This window comes from Amblyraja radiata, chromosome 3 (genome assembly GCF_010909765.2).
Source record: "Amblyraja radiata isolate CabotCenter1 chromosome 3, sAmbRad1.1.pri, whole genome shotgun sequence".
Classification (NCBI taxonomy): Eukaryota; Metazoa; Chordata; class Chondrichthyes; order Rajiformes; family Rajidae; genus Amblyraja; species Amblyraja radiata.
Genome location: NC_045958.1, coordinates 77,196,529 through 77,214,655, shown reverse-complemented (window position 1 = coordinate 77,214,655; position 18,127 = coordinate 77,196,529). Strand labels below are relative to the sequence as shown.

General features: G+C 42.7%; 1 protein-coding gene across 1 annotated transcript; it reads left to right on the top strand.

Moving 5' to 3' along the window:
• The first annotated feature begins 3,603 nt into the window (after positions 1–3,603).
• On the top strand, positions 3,604–17,645 carry LOC116971193 (thioredoxin-like). The gene is made up of 5 exons (XM_033018154.1): positions 3,604–3,778; positions 12,234–12,338; positions 13,511–13,570; positions 15,348–15,413; positions 16,162–17,645. Exons 1-5 carry the CDS (start codon positions 3,752–3,754, stop codon positions 16,222–16,224), a joined length of 321 nt encoding a protein of 106 aa, XP_032874045.1. The 5' UTR covers positions 3,604–3,751; the 3' UTR covers positions 16,225–17,645.
• The last annotated feature ends 482 nt before the right edge of the window (positions 17,646–18,127 follow it).

Here is an 18,127-nt window from a genome sequence, read left to right as displayed (position 1 = left end):
GACTGTAAATCCAAGGTTTTGTGTTCTAATAATCTCTGTCGTATTAAAGGCGATGCCAAACCACTGATGAAAGAGTCTCGAAGTACTTCCTGTCGATATTGATCAGCCGTAACTGCTTTGAAGGCACACTCTTTACTAAGTCTTTGAAGTTCTTGTAAAAATTCATCAACTCACCAGGTTTTTGTTTCCGAGTAGCAAGGAGGTGTCGAGCGAATATCACGTTGGGTGTCTTAACAAAGAGTTTGCTTAGTACATCAATAGCAGAATCATAAGTTGTACATTCCTCTATGTAATCATATACATCAGAAGAGACAAAGCTTATTAATGTCTTGAGTCTGTCTGGTGCATCATTGCCACACTCATCAAAGAAGTTATTTAGTATACGAAGCCAGTGCTTCCAATTCTTTGCAGCAGCAGGTGAGTTGGGATCCAGATCCAAGCGTTGTGGTTTCAGTAGCTTCTCCATCCCAAGTCAGACTGTTTGACTTCTAAGATAAGTTGCTTAAATTGTTGTGAGATAAATGAAACTTTCACTACTCGTAATTAACTTAACTTTATTTAAGCTTTAAGCAACTTATTTCTTTAATACATAAACTCAGAAACGTCTGGCAAACATGGCTGATTCCGCAGGCTTTTCCCGCCCGAAATACTTCGCACATGCGCACACTCCAGAAATGTCCTGCACATGCGCACACTCTAGAAGAGCTCCGCACATGCGCACATGCGCCCACTTCACCCTAAGAGCTAAATCTCTCTCTCCTGAAAACATCCAGTGAATTGGCCTCCACTGCCTTCTGTGGCAGTTAATTCCGTAGATTTACAACTCTGGGTGAAAAGTTTTTTCTTCATCACTTCTTTTGAGCCAGAAGTTATTCCTGAAAAGGAACCTTGTTGACCAAAATGGCATCAAGAATAGGTTACTCAAAATAGACAATAGACAATAGGTGCAGGAGTAGGCCATTCGAGCCAGCACCACCATTCAATGTGATCATGGCTGATCATCCCCAATCAGTACCCCGTTCCTGCCTTTTCCCCATATCCCCTGACTCCGCTATCTTTAAGAGCCCTATCCAGCTCTCTCTTGAAAGCATCCAGAGAACCTGCCTCCACCGCCCTCTGAGGCAGAGAATTCCAGACTCACAATTCTCTGTGAGAAAAAGTGTTTCCTCGTCTCCGTTCTAAATGGCTTACCCCTTATTCTTAAACTGTAGCCCCTGGTTCTAGACTCCCCCAACATCGGGAACATGTTTCCTACCTCCAGCGTGTCTCATCCTTCTAAACTCCAGAGTGTACAAGCCCAGCTGCTTCATTCTCTCAGCACATGACAGTCCTGCCATCCCGGGAATTAACCTTGTAAACCTACGCTGCACTCCCTCAATAGCAAGAATGTCCTTCCTCAAATTAGGGGACCAAAACTGCACACAATGCTCCAGGTGTGATCTCACTAGGGCTCTGTACAACTGCAGAAGGACCTCTTTGCCCCTATACTCGACTCCTCTTGTTATAAAGGCCAACATGCCATTCGCTTTCTTCACTGCCTGCTGTACCTGCATGCTTACTTTCATAGACTGATGAACAAGGACCCCCCCAGATCCCGCTGTACTTCCCCTTTTCCCAACTTGATGCCATTTAGATAGTAATCTGCCTTCCTGTTTTTGCTACCAAAGTGGATAACCTCGCATTTCTCCACATTAAACGTCATCTGCCATGCATCCTCCTACTCCCCCAACCTGTCCAAGTCACCCTGCATTCTCATAGCATCCTCCTCACAGTTCACACTGCCACCCAGCTTTGTGTCACCTGTAAATTTGCTAATGTTACTTTGAATCCCTTCATACAAATCATTGATGTATATTGTAAATAGCTGCGGTCCCAGCACCGAGCCTTGCGGTACCCTACTAGTCACTGCCTGCCATCTGAAAGGGACCCGTTAATCCCCACTCTGTTTCCTGTCTGCCAACCAATTTTCTATCCATGTCAGCATTCCACCCCCAATACCATGTGCCCTAATTTTGCCAACTAATCTCCTATGTGGAACCTTATCAAATGCTTTCTGAAAGTCCAGGTACACTACATCCACTGGCTCTCCCTTGTCCATTTTCCTAGTTAAATCTTCAAAAAATTCCAGATTAGTCAAGCATGATTTCCCCTTCGTAAATCCATGCTGACTCGGACCAATTCTGTTACTGCTATCGTAATGTGCGGCTATTTCATCTTTTATAATTGACTCCAGCATCTTCCCCACCACTGATGTCAGGCTAACTGATCTATAATTCCCTGTTTTCTCTCTCCCGCCTTTCTTAAAAAGTGGGATAACATTAGCTACCCTCCAATCCACAGGAACTGATCCGGAGTCTATAGAACATTGGAAAATTATCACCAATGCATCCACGATTTCTAGAGCCACTTCCTTAAGTACCCTGGGATGCAGACCATCAGGCCCTGGGGATTTATCAGCCTTCAGTCCCATCAGTCTACCCAACACCATTTCCTGCCTAATGTGGATTTCCTTCCGTTCCTCCATCACCCCAGATCCTCTGTCCACTACTATATCAGGAAGATTGTTTGTGTCCTCCTTTGTGACACCTGTTCAGAATGAGATTAGAGTCATGAGGGGAAACCCTATTTTGCAAAATGTCTCTTTGCCAACCCATCAGTTAGTGGATTGTGGATTGAATGGTGGTTAGGTAGGTGTGCGGTCATATTGATGTACTTGAAACCTCAGTACCACCAGATGAAGCTGTGGCATAGAGCACCTCATCCTATTCCCCCTTCTCACCGAGCATTATGCGAGATTGGTTGGGAGACGAACTTGTTCATTTTCAACAGCCTGATCTGTTTGCTGGTGTACACACCACAACATACATCAACTGCAGCTGGAAAATAATGGACTCACCCAAAGAAGCCCCTGGGATCACCTGCAACCTATTTGTCTTTCAACTGAAAGAACTGTCCACAACTGACCCTTGCAAAATTACATGCAGGAATCGAGAAATATATGTCAGGATATTCTGAAGCAAGATACATGCTTATTGAGAGAAGCTACCATCTAAAACCAACATATAATCCTCTGTATAATCCTCAAGGAATACATTTGACCTAGTGTGGGAAAGAGCTTTTTTTTAAATTTCAAAATAGACTTTATTCAATTGATAAATATATACAATTCATGAACCATTCGAAAAAATTCATCCGACATTTTCGAAGACTATACAAATTGTTCAATACAAATTTTTTTTTCATTTGTCAAATTCCACCAAACTGTCCCCCACCCGTGCCACTCTGTGGCCCCTGTCCAAGTAATAAATATATACAATGTATGCACAGTGCGAAAAATTCATCGACCTGCAGATGCTGGTTTAAATCGAAGATGGATCACAATATGCTGGAGTAACTCAGCGGGACAGGCAGCATCTCTGGAGAGAAGGAACGCTTGATCTAGTTATGGGAAAGTTGTGTGTTTATTGGAGTGCTGCCGGCTGTAATTTCTCTCGTAATTTTTGTGCATCGGTGTACATATCTTCTAAGAAATAATTGTTTTAAACAAACGGAGTCGCATTTTGGAAAGGGGAATTTGGAATATGATAAACGGAACCTGCGCAAATCGTGATTGAACCGCCTCGTCAATATCCCAGGGTCCAATGCCACACGTCCGCTCGCTCTCCGCAAGCAAGGATCATTGAGAGAGCTGGTCTGGTCGAGGTGAGCACGCTGAAGTTTGCTGCTGACATTTCCAGCATCCAGAGTGAAGATGGGAGTCCGCAGGCTGGAGGGTCAGGTTGGTGAATCAATGCTCGAGTGCGCCGGTCTTGGCGGACAAAATGTCCAGTCTTAGTGTGGATGTGAAGGACTTAGTTAGTGGATGTGGTAGTGTATCTGCTGCAGCTCCCGGGCCAAGATGCGCCCGGCCCGCCCACACACACACACATGTGGTGAGGTCACATCGATCCCAGCGACTGCAATAACGTGCCGGCTGTGCCGCCGCTACAAACACCCCTCCATCGGACCCCACCCCCCCGGTTATAATCCATGATCTTTGCTTATAACGGTGGTAAACATCACTCTCACCCCCCGGTGCCGGCCATTACAACCCCCCTCCGGCCGCTGGCCAACGCCGGCGGTACAGACCCCGGGGACGGAGCTCGGTGGCCCGCGTCCCGCTCCATGTGCTGCAGCCTCTGCCCCAGCCCCAGCCCGGGGTCGCGTCGGGCCTGTAGTGCCTTGGAGGCCTGGATTCCCGCCACCGTCTGCGCCGCTTCCCGGCCACAGGCTGGGTGGACAAATATATAATGTAATCCCGCGTGGATGGCGTTAAAATATCTTCCTCCTCTAAAATGGGAGCGTTCAGTGTTCATACCGTTGGGATAGAGAGGGACCCGATACCGATACGAGGTGTGTAAGAAATAATTGCAGATGCTGGAAAAATCGACGGTAGACGAAAAATGCTGGAGAAACTCAGCGGGTGAGGCAGCATCTATGGAGAGAAGGAATAGGCGATGTTTCGGGTCGAGACCCTTGAAAAGTCGCCTGTTCTGGTTCTGGTTGAAGATGCTGCCTCGCCCGATGTGTTTCTCCAGCATTTTTTTGTCTACCTTCGATAGTCCTGAAGTGTTGTTTTAATGTTTGACCTTGCCATGACAGTGAAGAATGCAATGGACTGACAGGTCAAAATAGGAAGGGGGGTTGAAATGACATGGACTGCTACCCTGTCTGTTCAGTCTGTAACTAGAAGCTCAAGATGGCCGTTGCAGACACAACACCGAGCGGTCCTCGCACCGATTAGGCTTGCTCATATTTGCGACAGCTGCAGGTGACTGAGTCCTTGCGTATTACAGGTGCAAGGCTACTTTTATTTGAATTCTCAATTTGAACGAGGTGGCTGTAGTTATTGTTACAGCTGATTTGATCACTTTTGAGCATATTCAACATTAAACCAGTAATTAAATGGCTCGATTGTAATCTTGTTTTGTCTTTCCACTGATTACATAGCATGCAACAAAAACATCTCGCTGTACAACTAAACTTAATTAATGTGTTGCAACTTTTACGAGAATTAATAATTTTGCAAGCCAGGAACAACACTCTTGCTCCGTATAAGGTGAATAAATACATTGTACATCGTGAAGATTTTAACACGTTCATGTTGTGTGACCAAACTATTTTGCTAAATTGAACAGGATCTGAACAGGTCTGGAATCTCAAAACGAGGCATCAGTGAGGCAAGGTGAACAATTAGCAGCAGCAGAAATGCACACTGTTACAATCTGCAATTCATCCTTGCATATCACTCATTATGTCACCACTATTAAACCTGGGCTGATTCCCTGGTGAATGAGTACAGAAAACTGCTTTGTCATTGGCTCCTCCCATCATGGTCAGAAATGGTGATGTTTGTTGTAGATTGCACCAATTTCCCTTCTATTTGTAACTGTTCAGTACATGCATGCTTGCAGCAAGATCAAGGCTACATCCAGGCCAGGGCCGAGAATCACAACACAGATGTGACGGGTAGACTTCCAACAAGCACAAACCTGTGGAATTCAATAATATTAGTGTTGAGTCTCCCACCATCCCGTGGGCAAACCATCAATCTGAAACTTAATTAGACTGTCTCAAAGAACAGCGGTGGGTATTCTGCAGCAACATATTTCTCTTCTATCGTCCAAAGCTTTTCCACCATCTATAAGATATGTCATTAGTGCCAGAGAGCCTGGGTGAGTGCAACTTCAAAAGTACTCCAGGAACTGAGTAAAGTTTCCTGTTTGATTGTCAGCCTGCCCACCCCAAGCATAAATTTGCATTCCTCCACCACTGTCACACCATGGTTGTAATGCGTGCCACCTGCAAAATAGATAGCAGTTACGTATCTAGGCAACGACAACTCTCCAACCTCTACCACTAAAAGGGATAGGGTATTGTCACCTGAAACTCTCTTTGAATTTACAACTCTCCCATGACTTATAAATGTAATGTTATTCTTTACTTCCTGGGTCGAGGTCATGACATTTTTTGCTTTAATGTTATGGGAATTCATATGTTCACTGGAAGGACTGCAGTCATACATGAGCTACTTTCACCATCTTCAGGAATAATGATGGATAATAATGTTTTATACACATTCCAAAGGAACAATGAAGAAACAAAACGTGCTTGAATCTGATCCAATAATTCCTTGGTGTTTGGAGATATAGCATAGAAACAGGCCTTTTGGCCCACTGTCCACATCGAACATCCATTTAACCTAGTTCTATATTCCACTTTTGCATCCATTCCCTACGCACTAAGGGCAATTTACAGAGGCCAATTCTCTGACACACTCGCATCTTTGGGATGTGGGAGGACACGAGAGCACCCAGAAGGCATCCACATGGTCACAGGAAGTACGTACAATCTCCACACAGGCAGCACCCAAGGTCAGGATTGAACCCAGGTCTCTGGCCTAGGAGGCAGTAGCTCTACCAGTTGCACCACTGTGCCACCCCAATATTTCATGTGGCTGGGCTGATGACTTCTGATCAACATATTCACATATCTTTCTTCATCTAAATGTCAAAATATTTTTAGGTTGGGGAAAAGACTGAGCATTCACTTTGTCCATACCTCTCATGCTCTTTATCGGAATGGGATCCTCCCTCAGTCTTGAATGCTCCAGAGAAGAGTCCCAATACAATACAATACAGTTTATTTGTCATTTGAACACATGAAGTTCAAACAAAATTTGGTTTCTGCAGTCATACAAGAAAAGAACCAAGACACACACCAACACAATTTACACAAACATCCATCACAGTGAATCTCCTCCTCACTGTGATGGAAGGCAAAGTCTTGTCTCTCCCCTGCTCTCCATTCTTCTCCCAAAGTCAAAGCCCCCGGCGGGCGCTAGCAAGTCCCACGGCCATTTAAAGCCGCACCCGGCGATGTAAGGCCCCGCTCCAGGTCATCCTCAACCCCGCAATTCGGGCGAGAGAATTCGCCGTTGCCGGTGCCCCGCAAAGCAGTCTCCCACCAGGGACCCGCGAGCTGCCGGTGTCACCATCCACCGGAGTTAGGTCGCAGCCGCGCGTCACCACAGCTCTTTTTAAATCGCCCATGGTTCTCAAGTGGGTTTTTACATACAAAATGAAAACGCATCTGAAGAAAAATTTACAGCCAGATTTAACACTTCTGAGACTTTTTAGATACCAAAGGAATCAAGAAAAAACACAAATAATGTCTTACTGTTGATGAAATGCAGTGAGCAAATGCGATAATTCCGATATCTGCACAGCCAATGTTTACCAAGCACTTTAGCTGCTGTTGTCCCTTCAGCTCTCGCTTCTCTTTACCTACATTTCACTTCACTTTTAGAATTCCAAAGTTGGGTACATGTCTCTCACACTTACCCCGACTTCCACAATTTTTTTTGCGCGCAAAAATTCAACATTTTGGCGGTTTGTAACAGGTAGGAAAGTATGCGTTTCTTGTATTAATAACACATACCTGAAGTTACGGATGTCCTCCAGATGGATAGAGCGGCTCCGTGCGTCAAGCCCTATGACCCAGTGACCTTACGTGCAACCCCCCCTATAATCTCTCCTATCGCCAACGATATTTAAATAATCAGAAATTTAAGTGAAGTTGAGCATCAGTGTTTTGTTAGTGATCAGTTACACTGCTGGATGTACATTGAATGGTAAAATCAATTGCTCATTTTGTACTTGACAGCTTTTGAATCTAAAATCTTGAATTGCTTAACATTGCAAGAATGCAATGAAGTGGCTCGGTATATAGTGTGACGCACTGCTCATTATTTGGTTAGAACATAATAAAAGCACACTGTTCAGTTGCTGACATCTTATCTACCATTTAGTTTAATAATTGTTCAGCTTCCCTCACAAACCCTGTGTTTCTTGATTTTTGTTTTGTTCCCGGAAATTAAAATATCTACTGATCTGCATGAATTTTATTTAACAACTGGACATTCCGAGTCAAAAATCACAATGTTGCTGAGCCAAAATAGCTGGCTTAATTGTGCATTGTAAAATGCCCTTACTATGTAGGTCAGGGGTCGGCAACCTGCGGCCCGTAACCCAAAATCATCTGGCCCGCAGGCGGATTGTTTTTCCCGTAATCATTAGCCCCGTCGAGCGCCCCGAGCAGTGGCAAGGCGTCCCAAGCAGCGGCCGAGCATCCCGAGCAGAGGCCAGGCTCCCCAAGCAGTGGCTGAGCGTCCCGAGCAGCAGCACCCCGAGCAACAGCGGCCGGGCGCCCCGAGGAGCAGCGGCCGAGCGGGGCCGCGCTCTGGCTGTACCGAAGCCTGCTCAAATCCGCCGGCACCTTCTGTGAACATGTTTAACAAAGAACTGCAGATGCTGGAAAAATCGAAGGTAGACAAAAATGCTGGAGAAACTCAGCGGGTGAGACAGGCAAAGATTGCATTTTTGCTTACCTTCTGTGAACACGTGATTTGTTGCCTGACATCTGGGGCAGGGTCCAGGTGCACACGTGATAGATGTGGCCCGCCATCCGCTCAGACATGTGTCCCGGCCCCAATGCAGAACAAGGTTGTCGCCCCCTGATGTAGGTGTATGGAATCTTAGTGACGGTGGAGGGAGGGCTGCGCTGGTGAGGAAAGTGGGGAGAATAATGGTTTAGAGTACGATTAGTGTAAAAGCAAATGGTCAAGACAGACTCAGTGCCCCAAGGGTCTGTTTCTGTGTTGTATCTCCAAATTTGCCAAGATTAGGTTGAACAGTTTGAACTCTACAATGAATTCATCTGAACTCAACGAATGGCAGTGTTTGTTCATTTATTTGTTAATAAATCCCTATTGTTCCAATTACAGAGCACTCCATAATGTTTGGGACAAAGACCCATCATTTATTTATTTGCCTCTACTCCACAAGTTGAGATTTGTAATAGAAAAAAATCACATGCAGTTAAAGTGCACATTGTCAGATTTTAGTAAAGGGTATTTTTATACATTTGGTTTCACCATGTGGAAATCACAGCCGTGCTTAATTAATTTGTGTGCAGCTTTTGACGTTGACGAGTTATGAATTGCTTCTTAATTATATCTACATTACTAAATCTCTGATCATGACCACTTTTGGCCCACTGTGCTGCAATTTCCGACAGAACGCCGCCACCTACGGCCGTCATTTTTGGCCACATCGCTCAGAGCCCCTCTCCGCCTTACGGGTGCGGAGGATTTTTCCCATCGATGAAAAAATCAGAGAGATGTTAATGTTTTTTTTTAATTCACCATTCCCTCTGCTGCCCCTGCTGGAGGGAGGGGGAGGGACTATAAAACCAGGAAGTGGTGTGCCTCACTTAGTCTCTGCAAGATGGATGAAGCCAAGGGTCACGTCTCTCTGAGGTCTGAATAACACTGAACAAATGTCTACACAACTGTGAGTACCCTTAATGTGGTTTGAAAATGAAAATATGGTTTGTTTGAAGTAAAAAGGTACTGCCTGCAAATAGTTGTTTGGGTGCTTTGGCTTGAAGTTGAAAGGCACTACTTACTGCAAATGGTGGCTTGGGAGCTTTGGTTTAAAGTTGAAAGGCACTACTTACTGCAAATGGTGGCTTGGGAGCTTTGACTTGAAGTTGAAAGACACTACTTACTGCAAATGGTGGCTTGGGTGTTTTGGCTTGAAGTTGAAAGGCACTACTTACTGCAAATGGTGGCTTGGGAGCTTTTGCTTGAAGTTGAAAGGCACTAATTACTGCAAATGGTGGGTGATTTGGCTTGCAGTTGAAAAGCACTACATACTGCAAATGGTGGCTTGGGAGCTTTGGCTTGAAGTTGAAAGGCACTACTTACTGCACATGGTGGCTTGGGTGCTTTGGCTTGAAGTTGAAAGGCACTACTTACTGCAAATGGTGGCATGAGTTGAAAGGCACTGCTTACTGCAAATGGTGGCTTGGGTGCTTTGGCTTGAGGTTGAAAGACTACTAACTGCAAATGGTGGCTTGGGTGCTTTGTTTGAAATTGAAAGGCACTACTTACTGCAAATGATGGCTTGGGTGCTTTGGCTTGAAGTTGAAAGGCACTACTTACTGCAAATGGTGGCATGAAGTTGAAAGGCACTTCTTACTGCAAATGGTGGCTTGGGAGCTTCGGCTTGAAGTTTAAAAAAATCACCATTCTCTCTGCTGCACCTGCTGGAGGGAGGGGGAGGGACTATAACACCAGGAGGTGGTGTGCCTCACTCAGTCTATGCAAAATGGATGAAGCCATGGATCACGTCTCTGAGCTCTGAATAACACTGAACAAATGTCTACACAACTGTTAGTACCCTTAATGTGGTTTGAAAATGAAAATATGGTTTGTTTGAAGTAAAAAGGCACTGCCTGCAAATGGTTGTTTGGGTGTTTTGGCTTGAAGTTGAAAGGCACTACTAACTGCAAATGGTGGCTTGGGAGCTTTGGTTTAAAGTTGAAAGGCACTACTTACTGCAAATGGTGGCATGAAGTTGAAAGCCACTACTTACTGCAAATGATGGCTTGGGTGCTTTGCTTGAAATTGAAAGGCACTTCTTACTGCAAATGGTGGCTTGGGTGCTTTGGCTTGAAGTTGAAAGGCACTTCTTACTGCAAATGGTGGCTTGGGTGCTTTGGCTTGAAGTTGAAAAGCACTACTTACTGCAAATGGTGGCTTGGGTGCTTTGGCTTGAAGTTGAAAAAGCACTACTTACTGCAAATGGTGGCTTGGGTGCTTTGGCTTGAAGTTGAAAGTCACTACTTGCTGCAAATGGCGGCTTGGGTGCTTTGGCTTGACGTTAAAAGGCACTACTGCAAATGCACTTACTTCCTGTTTGCACTGTATATTGATTTAAGATAAAATGCTACCACTTACGACTGTGATTTTTGGCCATCTTACTCAGTCCCCCTCCGCTAAGCAGGTGCAGAGAATTCTTCCCATCAATGAAAAATAAAAGTGTTATTAGTGTTTAAAAAATGTTGAGAATCTCTCCTGTCAATCACGCCCTGAAAGCCACACCTTTTCCGGTGGGAGGGGGAGGGGTTATAAAACCCGGAAGTGTGGGTGTGGCTCAGTCTCTGCATGATGGGGGAGGGAGAGGTCATGACTCTGTCTGAGCTGTGAATCAACTGAACACACTGAATGTCTACTGAACTGTGAGTTTGGTGTTTTGTGTGTTTTTATGGTGGTTTCAACCAGCTGAAAGTGGCATGAAACTGCACTTGAATTCGGTGGCATTGCACCCTGCTTGAAGTGGTTGGAAACTGCACTTGAATTCAGTGGCCTTGCACCCTGCTCATAGTGGTAAGAAACTGCACTTGAATTTGGTGGCCTTGCACCCTCCTTGAAATGGTAGGAACATGGATTTGAATCTGGTGGCCTTGCACCCTGCTTGAAATGGAATTTCAAGGAATAGTCATGAGTCAACTGCCAGCCCACCAACCGTGAGTTAGCTGCCAGCAGATCAGGCTTGAGGGACTGAGCTGCCACCCCAAGAACCCATACCAGCACTCCAGAAAGCCCCCCCACTGGCCACCAATATTGGAATTGGTGGAGAGGTGGAATATTGCGTCGGGGACCAGCCCTCCCGTGTGAACATGGGACCCAACGGGTCCCACTTAGTCTAGTTTTATCTAAATCTGTGCCAAATTTCAAGTAGATACCAGACATGGGTCAAGAAAGTTACATTTTCGATGCTCGGCCTACTAGTACTATCCACGTTCAGATCAGATTTCCAGTTTAAATGCAAAGTTTTAGCTTTAGATGGTCTATTGCCATATGTACTAGAATTTGGCACTGGTGTTTTTTGTAGATTATCTCTTTGGCAAATGACAAATGTTGACCTTTTGATGAAATGCATTGAGGGGACTTACTGTTTTGTGAAGCTATCATGCATTTAGACCTAATTGGTAATTTAAGAATCTCGTAGTTGCATTTTCCTGCAGACCAGCTTTTTATTGTTGCCAGTATCTTTTTGTCATTAAACCTTCCTGCTGTCCACCTGATTGTGGGTATTGTACTTGATCAATACAGTCCCACAAAGACAGTGTCAGTGCTGTGACTTTTCCTGTTCAGTTAATCCCATGCTCCTTCCTAAATTTGGGTGGAAAAGAGAGAATGTGGGTACATTATAACAAATTAAAAACAAGGGTAAACTCGTATTTACAACGGCGAAGGAAACATTCATATTTAATAAACATTTGATAGAATAGTGTAAGGTATTGTCATTTGAATGTCACTGAATCAATCCTGTGATGCTTTTCAGAAAGATTTTGAAATGGTGATAAAGGAAGCAGGATGCAAATTGGTCGTCATTGACTTCCAAGCAACATGGTGTGGACCTTGCAAAATAATCGCTCCCACCTTCCACGTAAGTATAAATAAAATCATAATGTTTCCAGAACGCCTTAATAACAATTCAGAGGTTGCTGCATCATGAGCTCTGTTTTACAATAAGAATGTCCCATGGCTGCTTAGAGGTATCCTTGATCCTGGCACCAGAAAGGCAACACATCATTCTGGAGTCTGACTTGCAGCCACAGAAACAACTGCGCGCCCCTGATTTAAGAGTCCCCTATCACTATTGCTGACCTGACCAAACCTTTGATGTTACCAGCTCCGCTAAACTACTATCTATGAAACACACTGCCTCTTGTAGAAGTTTATAAAATCACTTGCTTGTCATAACCACTGCCGTCCCATGAGTCCCTTCACTTGCTGTTCCAGTTTCCTGTTCTAATTGTAGAGGGGTAAAGAGAAAAAGTGACAGAACCAGAATGGACAGGAAAATAAATGGGGTCACCCATTGCATATGATATTTGATATCTTCTTTGTTCATTGTGTTACAACTTTTGACTTTGGGTTATGTACTGAGAATCATCCTGTCTGTTGAGAGCACTGCATTTTAGAGTACAATTTCTCGGTTCTGTGTTTTTAAAGAGAGAATCTTTGATGGTTCAGAAGAAGCATGTTAAAAAATTGAATCGGTTGGTGTTTGACTCATTGCTTTTCACATGCATTTTAACCACACGCGAGTTTTGTGTCACAGGTGCCAGTTGAAAAAAATGTGATAATTCTATGTAAATTCCAAATGTGGTGGAATGCATAGTGGTTGAATATTTGAAGCAGAAAGGCAGAACTAAAGTAGGAAACTGTTTTACAATGTATATTCAAAATATAATTTTTCAGTGAAGTGAGCGGCTAAAAGAGGCTCAAAGATTAAGGTGTTAAGAATCAAAGTATGTTAATGGAGGAATTGGGAACAGGAGTATCTCTTTACTTTCGTCCATTTGGTTGGATCAAAGTCCATCTGCATTTGAATTCTTTGCATGCCTTAGTTCCATAAGTTGTATTGCACTTGAGCAGTAACCTCTTCCCATGCTTCAATGGCCTTGCGTTTGTGTTTCTGCCCAATGCAGTGAGCCTATATAAAATACCTAGCAGTTGGGGAGTGGGGGATGGGATAGGAGAAAGAGTTGTCTTATCTTCACTTCGACGTATTTCCTGCAAATGTGGTTAACTGAAAATATTTTATTTCTACAGAAACTGGCAGAAAACAATCCAAATGTCATTTTCTGTGAAGTTGATGTGGATGATGCAGCTGTAAGTAGGAGAATACCATACTGGATATTTCAAATATTTTAGATTAGATTAGATTAGATATAATTTATTGCCACACAGCCAGGCTGGTGGAAATTTGGGTTGTCTGCAGCGATACAATAATAAAGAACACACAATCACAATAAAACTGTAACACAAACATCCACCACAGCATTCAACACTGTGGTGGAAGGCACAAAATTTGGCCAGTCCTCCTCCTTTTGAATTTAGATGTACAGTATACTATGATGAAAAGATTCATTGTCAAATTTTGGGGGTGTAGTATGGAAGGCTACATAATAACAGCTAATATCCCTTTACTGCAGTAAGTGTGTCAGAGTCCCTGTAAATCCTGATCCCAAACGATAAGAACAACCCGAAACGTCTCGACCCGAAACGTCACCTATTCCTTCGCTCCATAGATGCTGCCTCACCCGCTGAGTTTCTCCAGCAATTTTGTCTACCTTCAATTTTTCCAGCATCTGCAGTTCTCTCTTAAACAGAACAATAGCAGCAGTGGCTAACATCACCAATGCCTCAAAGTCTGAACCATACTTGTATATTTAAGACTGCCAAAAAAAAAAAAATTGTGCTTTTTTTTTTTTAAAATTTGTTCACCTTGCAGTATCTGAATTAGAATGCTGCTTAATCTTCTGCACTGTTTGGGGATTGGATACATTTACAGCATTGCAACTTGTTAGTAGATGCAAGGAACTGTAGATGCAGAGCTGGTGAATGATGGGTGAAGGTAGAGAAGGGAGGGATGATGGAGTCAGGTATTTGAGGGAATAGAGAAGGTGAACCACGAGAGAAGAAACCCTGGTAATGGATATGCGGGTGATGGGATAGGTGGGAGAAGGTAATAAGGGGGAAGAGATAGAACAAATGGAGAGAGAACTGAGTGGACCAATATGAGCAAGAAAGGAACACCAAGAATGAGTTATCAAAAATAGGAACATTTAGCGTTCATACTGTTGGTATGGAGGTATACAGTACAAGGTATAATTCTGGTATAATGTTTGGCCTTGCCATGACTGGTGAATGACCAACAGGTCAAAATGGGAAGGGGGGTTGAAATAACATGCAACTAGAAGCTCAAGATGGCTGATGCAGACGGAGCCAAGTTGCATGGCAAAAATGTTGCCTTGTCTACACTGGGTCTCACCAACGGGGAGGATGCAACATTGAGAACATCAAATACAATATCTATTTGATAGATGAGCATCGACAGGTGTGCACTGAATCTCTAACTCACCTGGAAACGTTGTTTAGGTGATGAGGGAGATGGTGTAGAGACAAGTGTTACACCTTTGGTTTGCTGGGGAGAGTACTATACTGTATGGGGAGAGGGTAATTAATGAGAGCTAACGCATTAAATGGAGGAAATGTGTGGCTCCAACCATGACAGCACATTTTAGAAATCCTCATGTAAATCTTGTCTTGAGAACAGATGTAGTGGAGAAACATCACCCCCATGCCCATCACCTGGGTTTACCTTTCCTATTCCCTCCCACACCTAGTCTCATCTTCCTATCATTTAATTCCCTGTCCCCCATAACATTATCTGGTTCTATCTATCACCTACCAGCCTCTGACTCCCAATCACTCTCACTTCCACATACTGGCTATCTTCACTCTTGTCTTTGCAGGGACTTGACTTGAAACCTCAACCATGCCTTTGCCTCCACAGATACTGCTTGACCCCATTGAGTTTTACCCAGTATTTTTTTTCTTTTTGTATTAAGCTCTGTTGAATTAATGTGTGCTTTGTTCTTTTCAGGATATTGCCGAACACTGTAAAATAAACTGTATGCCAACGTTCCTTTACTACAAGAATGGAGAGAAGGTAACTAGATTTTGAATGAAGTCGTTAAAATTATCATAATTGTCACCTGGGATTTGCTATAACTTGAGCACTGATATATAAATGACTTGGATATAAACATCAGTCTGAAGAAGGGTCCTGGACATAAACATAGATGGGTTGGTTTAGTTTAGTGTAGAGTTACAGCGTTGAAGCAGGCCCTTCGGCCCACTGAATCCACGCTGACCAGTAATCACCCTGTATACTAGCTTTATCCTACACACTACGGACAATTTACAGAGGCGAATTAACCTACTAACCCACACAACTAGGATGTGGGAGGAAAACTGAGCACCTAGAGGAAACCCACACAGTATTTGGCCAACTGGTGCCTGTACTGGGTCTATCTGATGCAAAAATCCCTTTTAATCCCCAACAAACTCCACTCCAACAGGAATCCCATAGGTTTACCATGGGTTTGCCTTTGCAAACTTAGCCAGAAGCTTTTGTGTCCTGTTCCACTGAAGGTTTATCACTGACCATTTTGATGCTATTCATTCTGTTCCCCTGACTTTTTTAACAATAGACTCTACCGATAAGATAGTTGAGAATTTCGAGAGCTTCCATAGTGCAGTTTAGTAACCCTTAAAGTGAAAGTAGCGCTGTAAAATGTCCTTTTGGCCCTGAATATCTTAAGATGAAATCATATTAAGGTGATTGAAATGCAGTCTTATTAGGTTTATTGAAATGCATGTTTTTAATGTTAGTTTTATTTTCTCTATTTCTTTAGTTGTTCGAGTTTTCTGGAGCAAATCACACAACTTTGGAACAAAAAGTTAAAGAGTTGCAGTAATGGTCATGCCCGCTATGTGAAAATGTTTCAGTCGAGTTTCCAAGTGCAAAAGATTTGCTTCCTCTTTGCAAGAAATGATTCTAAAATCAGATTTATTTGTCCCGATTTTTCTTCAGAATATATGATCATTGATCACATCTAATCTGATACAAAAAGTTCCAGGTGTGCATAAGCATAAAATACCAGCCCAACTAGTTGAATGCTGAACAAAAAAAAACGCCTGCTTAGCATTAGTACCTACACATGTCTTTAAATTGGATCACTGTGTAATTTGTTTTGAACTAAAGCATTGCAAATTTTTCTTTTTGAAACAGATCAATTAACTAGACTATTTGAGGAATCTTTTTGAATTGTAAATTGGTCTCCAAGGTATTTGCTAAACATGCAATATAACAGTGTGCGCTGGATCTGAAACTGTTCTATTGACTTCCATGGAACTAAATTTGAGGTGGAGTAGCAGCCTTTGTTATATTAAATGTGTTGTATGCGCAATGGGACCAATTTCTCTCCAGCTTACACACAGTCCTTTTTTTAAGGAATTACTTTCTGTTCTATAATTTGATAAATCACCGATCTAATTTTGAAGAGTCCTGTCTTGCAAATCACAGCTGATATTTTGCTTTTTTTTTTGTGCATTTCCCCCCCATAAACTCTATTTCAGCTAGTTTCTATTTAATGTAAGTCTCTTGAAGGATAGTCAACTGCAAGAAAAAATCAATATAAATAGTTGATAGCTGCAGTTTCCACCTGATTTAATTTTAAAATATTGGGTTGGTTGCCATTTACTGTTTCAACATTCAATTATTTCTCTGTGAAACAATTTGTATTTTGTTCTATTGTCCTACCTTTGGGGTGCTCTTTTCTGACAAATGCATAGATCCTGTTAGAATTTTCCCTTTCTTTAGTTGGCTCATGCACAAACTAATATTTAATGTAAATTTGATGTGCAAAATCTACACATTTATTCAAATACTACACATATACCCAGTGTCTCCTGAGAATTCCACCAGATACAGTTGAAGATTATGTGCCTGCAGCAAATGGATAAAATAGTTTATTTAAATGTTGTTTCCTGCCTCATTCTCTTTGTTGTGGGTAGTTTTGTGTTTATACACATCATCTATTTAAGAATGCAAGCGTCACCTCAGAACTTCAATAATTTAAATAGTGATCATTGAATGAGGCTCTTAGTCATCAGTGTCCTGTTCTGGTCAAATAGAATTGTCATTGCCATTTTCACCTAAGCCTGTACCTTCTGAATGTAGCCAGCTTATTGGTAAGTTTATTTAGGACCAGTTGTTGAATTTGCCCATTGCATTTAATATGATGTATGTTATTAAACACAAACTTGATTCACATTGTGTAGTTCTTAAACATTTTTAACTGAATGCTGACGTATATATTAAAGGATATTTAGAGCATTTTGAAAAGTGTTTTCAAATTCCCTGCACGGCCATTCATAAGTTCAGGATTCCTTGTCTGCACCTTTCCCTCCACTAGCTTCAAGGGGGGACTAATTTTTTTGTTATCCATCTTGTGGCATGCTGTCAAGTTTTGTTCAAGCTCTGTGGGTTGGTTTACACCATGTTAAAGATGTCAAATCTAGCTGGCATTAATATAATGAGAGTCAAATTAAGCCATTTTGGGAGTCAAATGAAATAATTTTGGGAATCAAATGAAACCATTAGCTCAAGCCAACACCATATATCCAGATTAAGTCCCTATACAAGCAGTTTGCTTGTCTGTCCCTTTTTAATAATGAGAATAGTGTGTGAAAGGCTTAACTTACAATTAACACAAAATTTGTAATGCATTTCCAAAGACTGATACAGTATTATATAAGCAGAGTATCTGTGACAATTGTTTATTCATTAAATTCCAAACATGCGATCACCAGAGGTTG

Bases quoted from the DNA above. Each gene is read 5' to 3' on its own strand.
- LOC116971193 (XM_033018154.1), top strand. From the start codon at position 3,752: ATGGGAGTCCGCAGGCTGGAGGGTCAG. The intron at 12,339-13,510 runs GTAAGTATAAAT...TTATTTCTACAG, and splicing joins TAATCGCTCCCACCTTCCAC to AAACTGGCAGAAAACAATCC. The intron at 13,571-15,347 runs GTAAGTAGGAGA...TGTTCTTTTCAG, and splicing joins TTGATGTGGATGATGCAGCT to GATATTGCCGAACACTGTAA.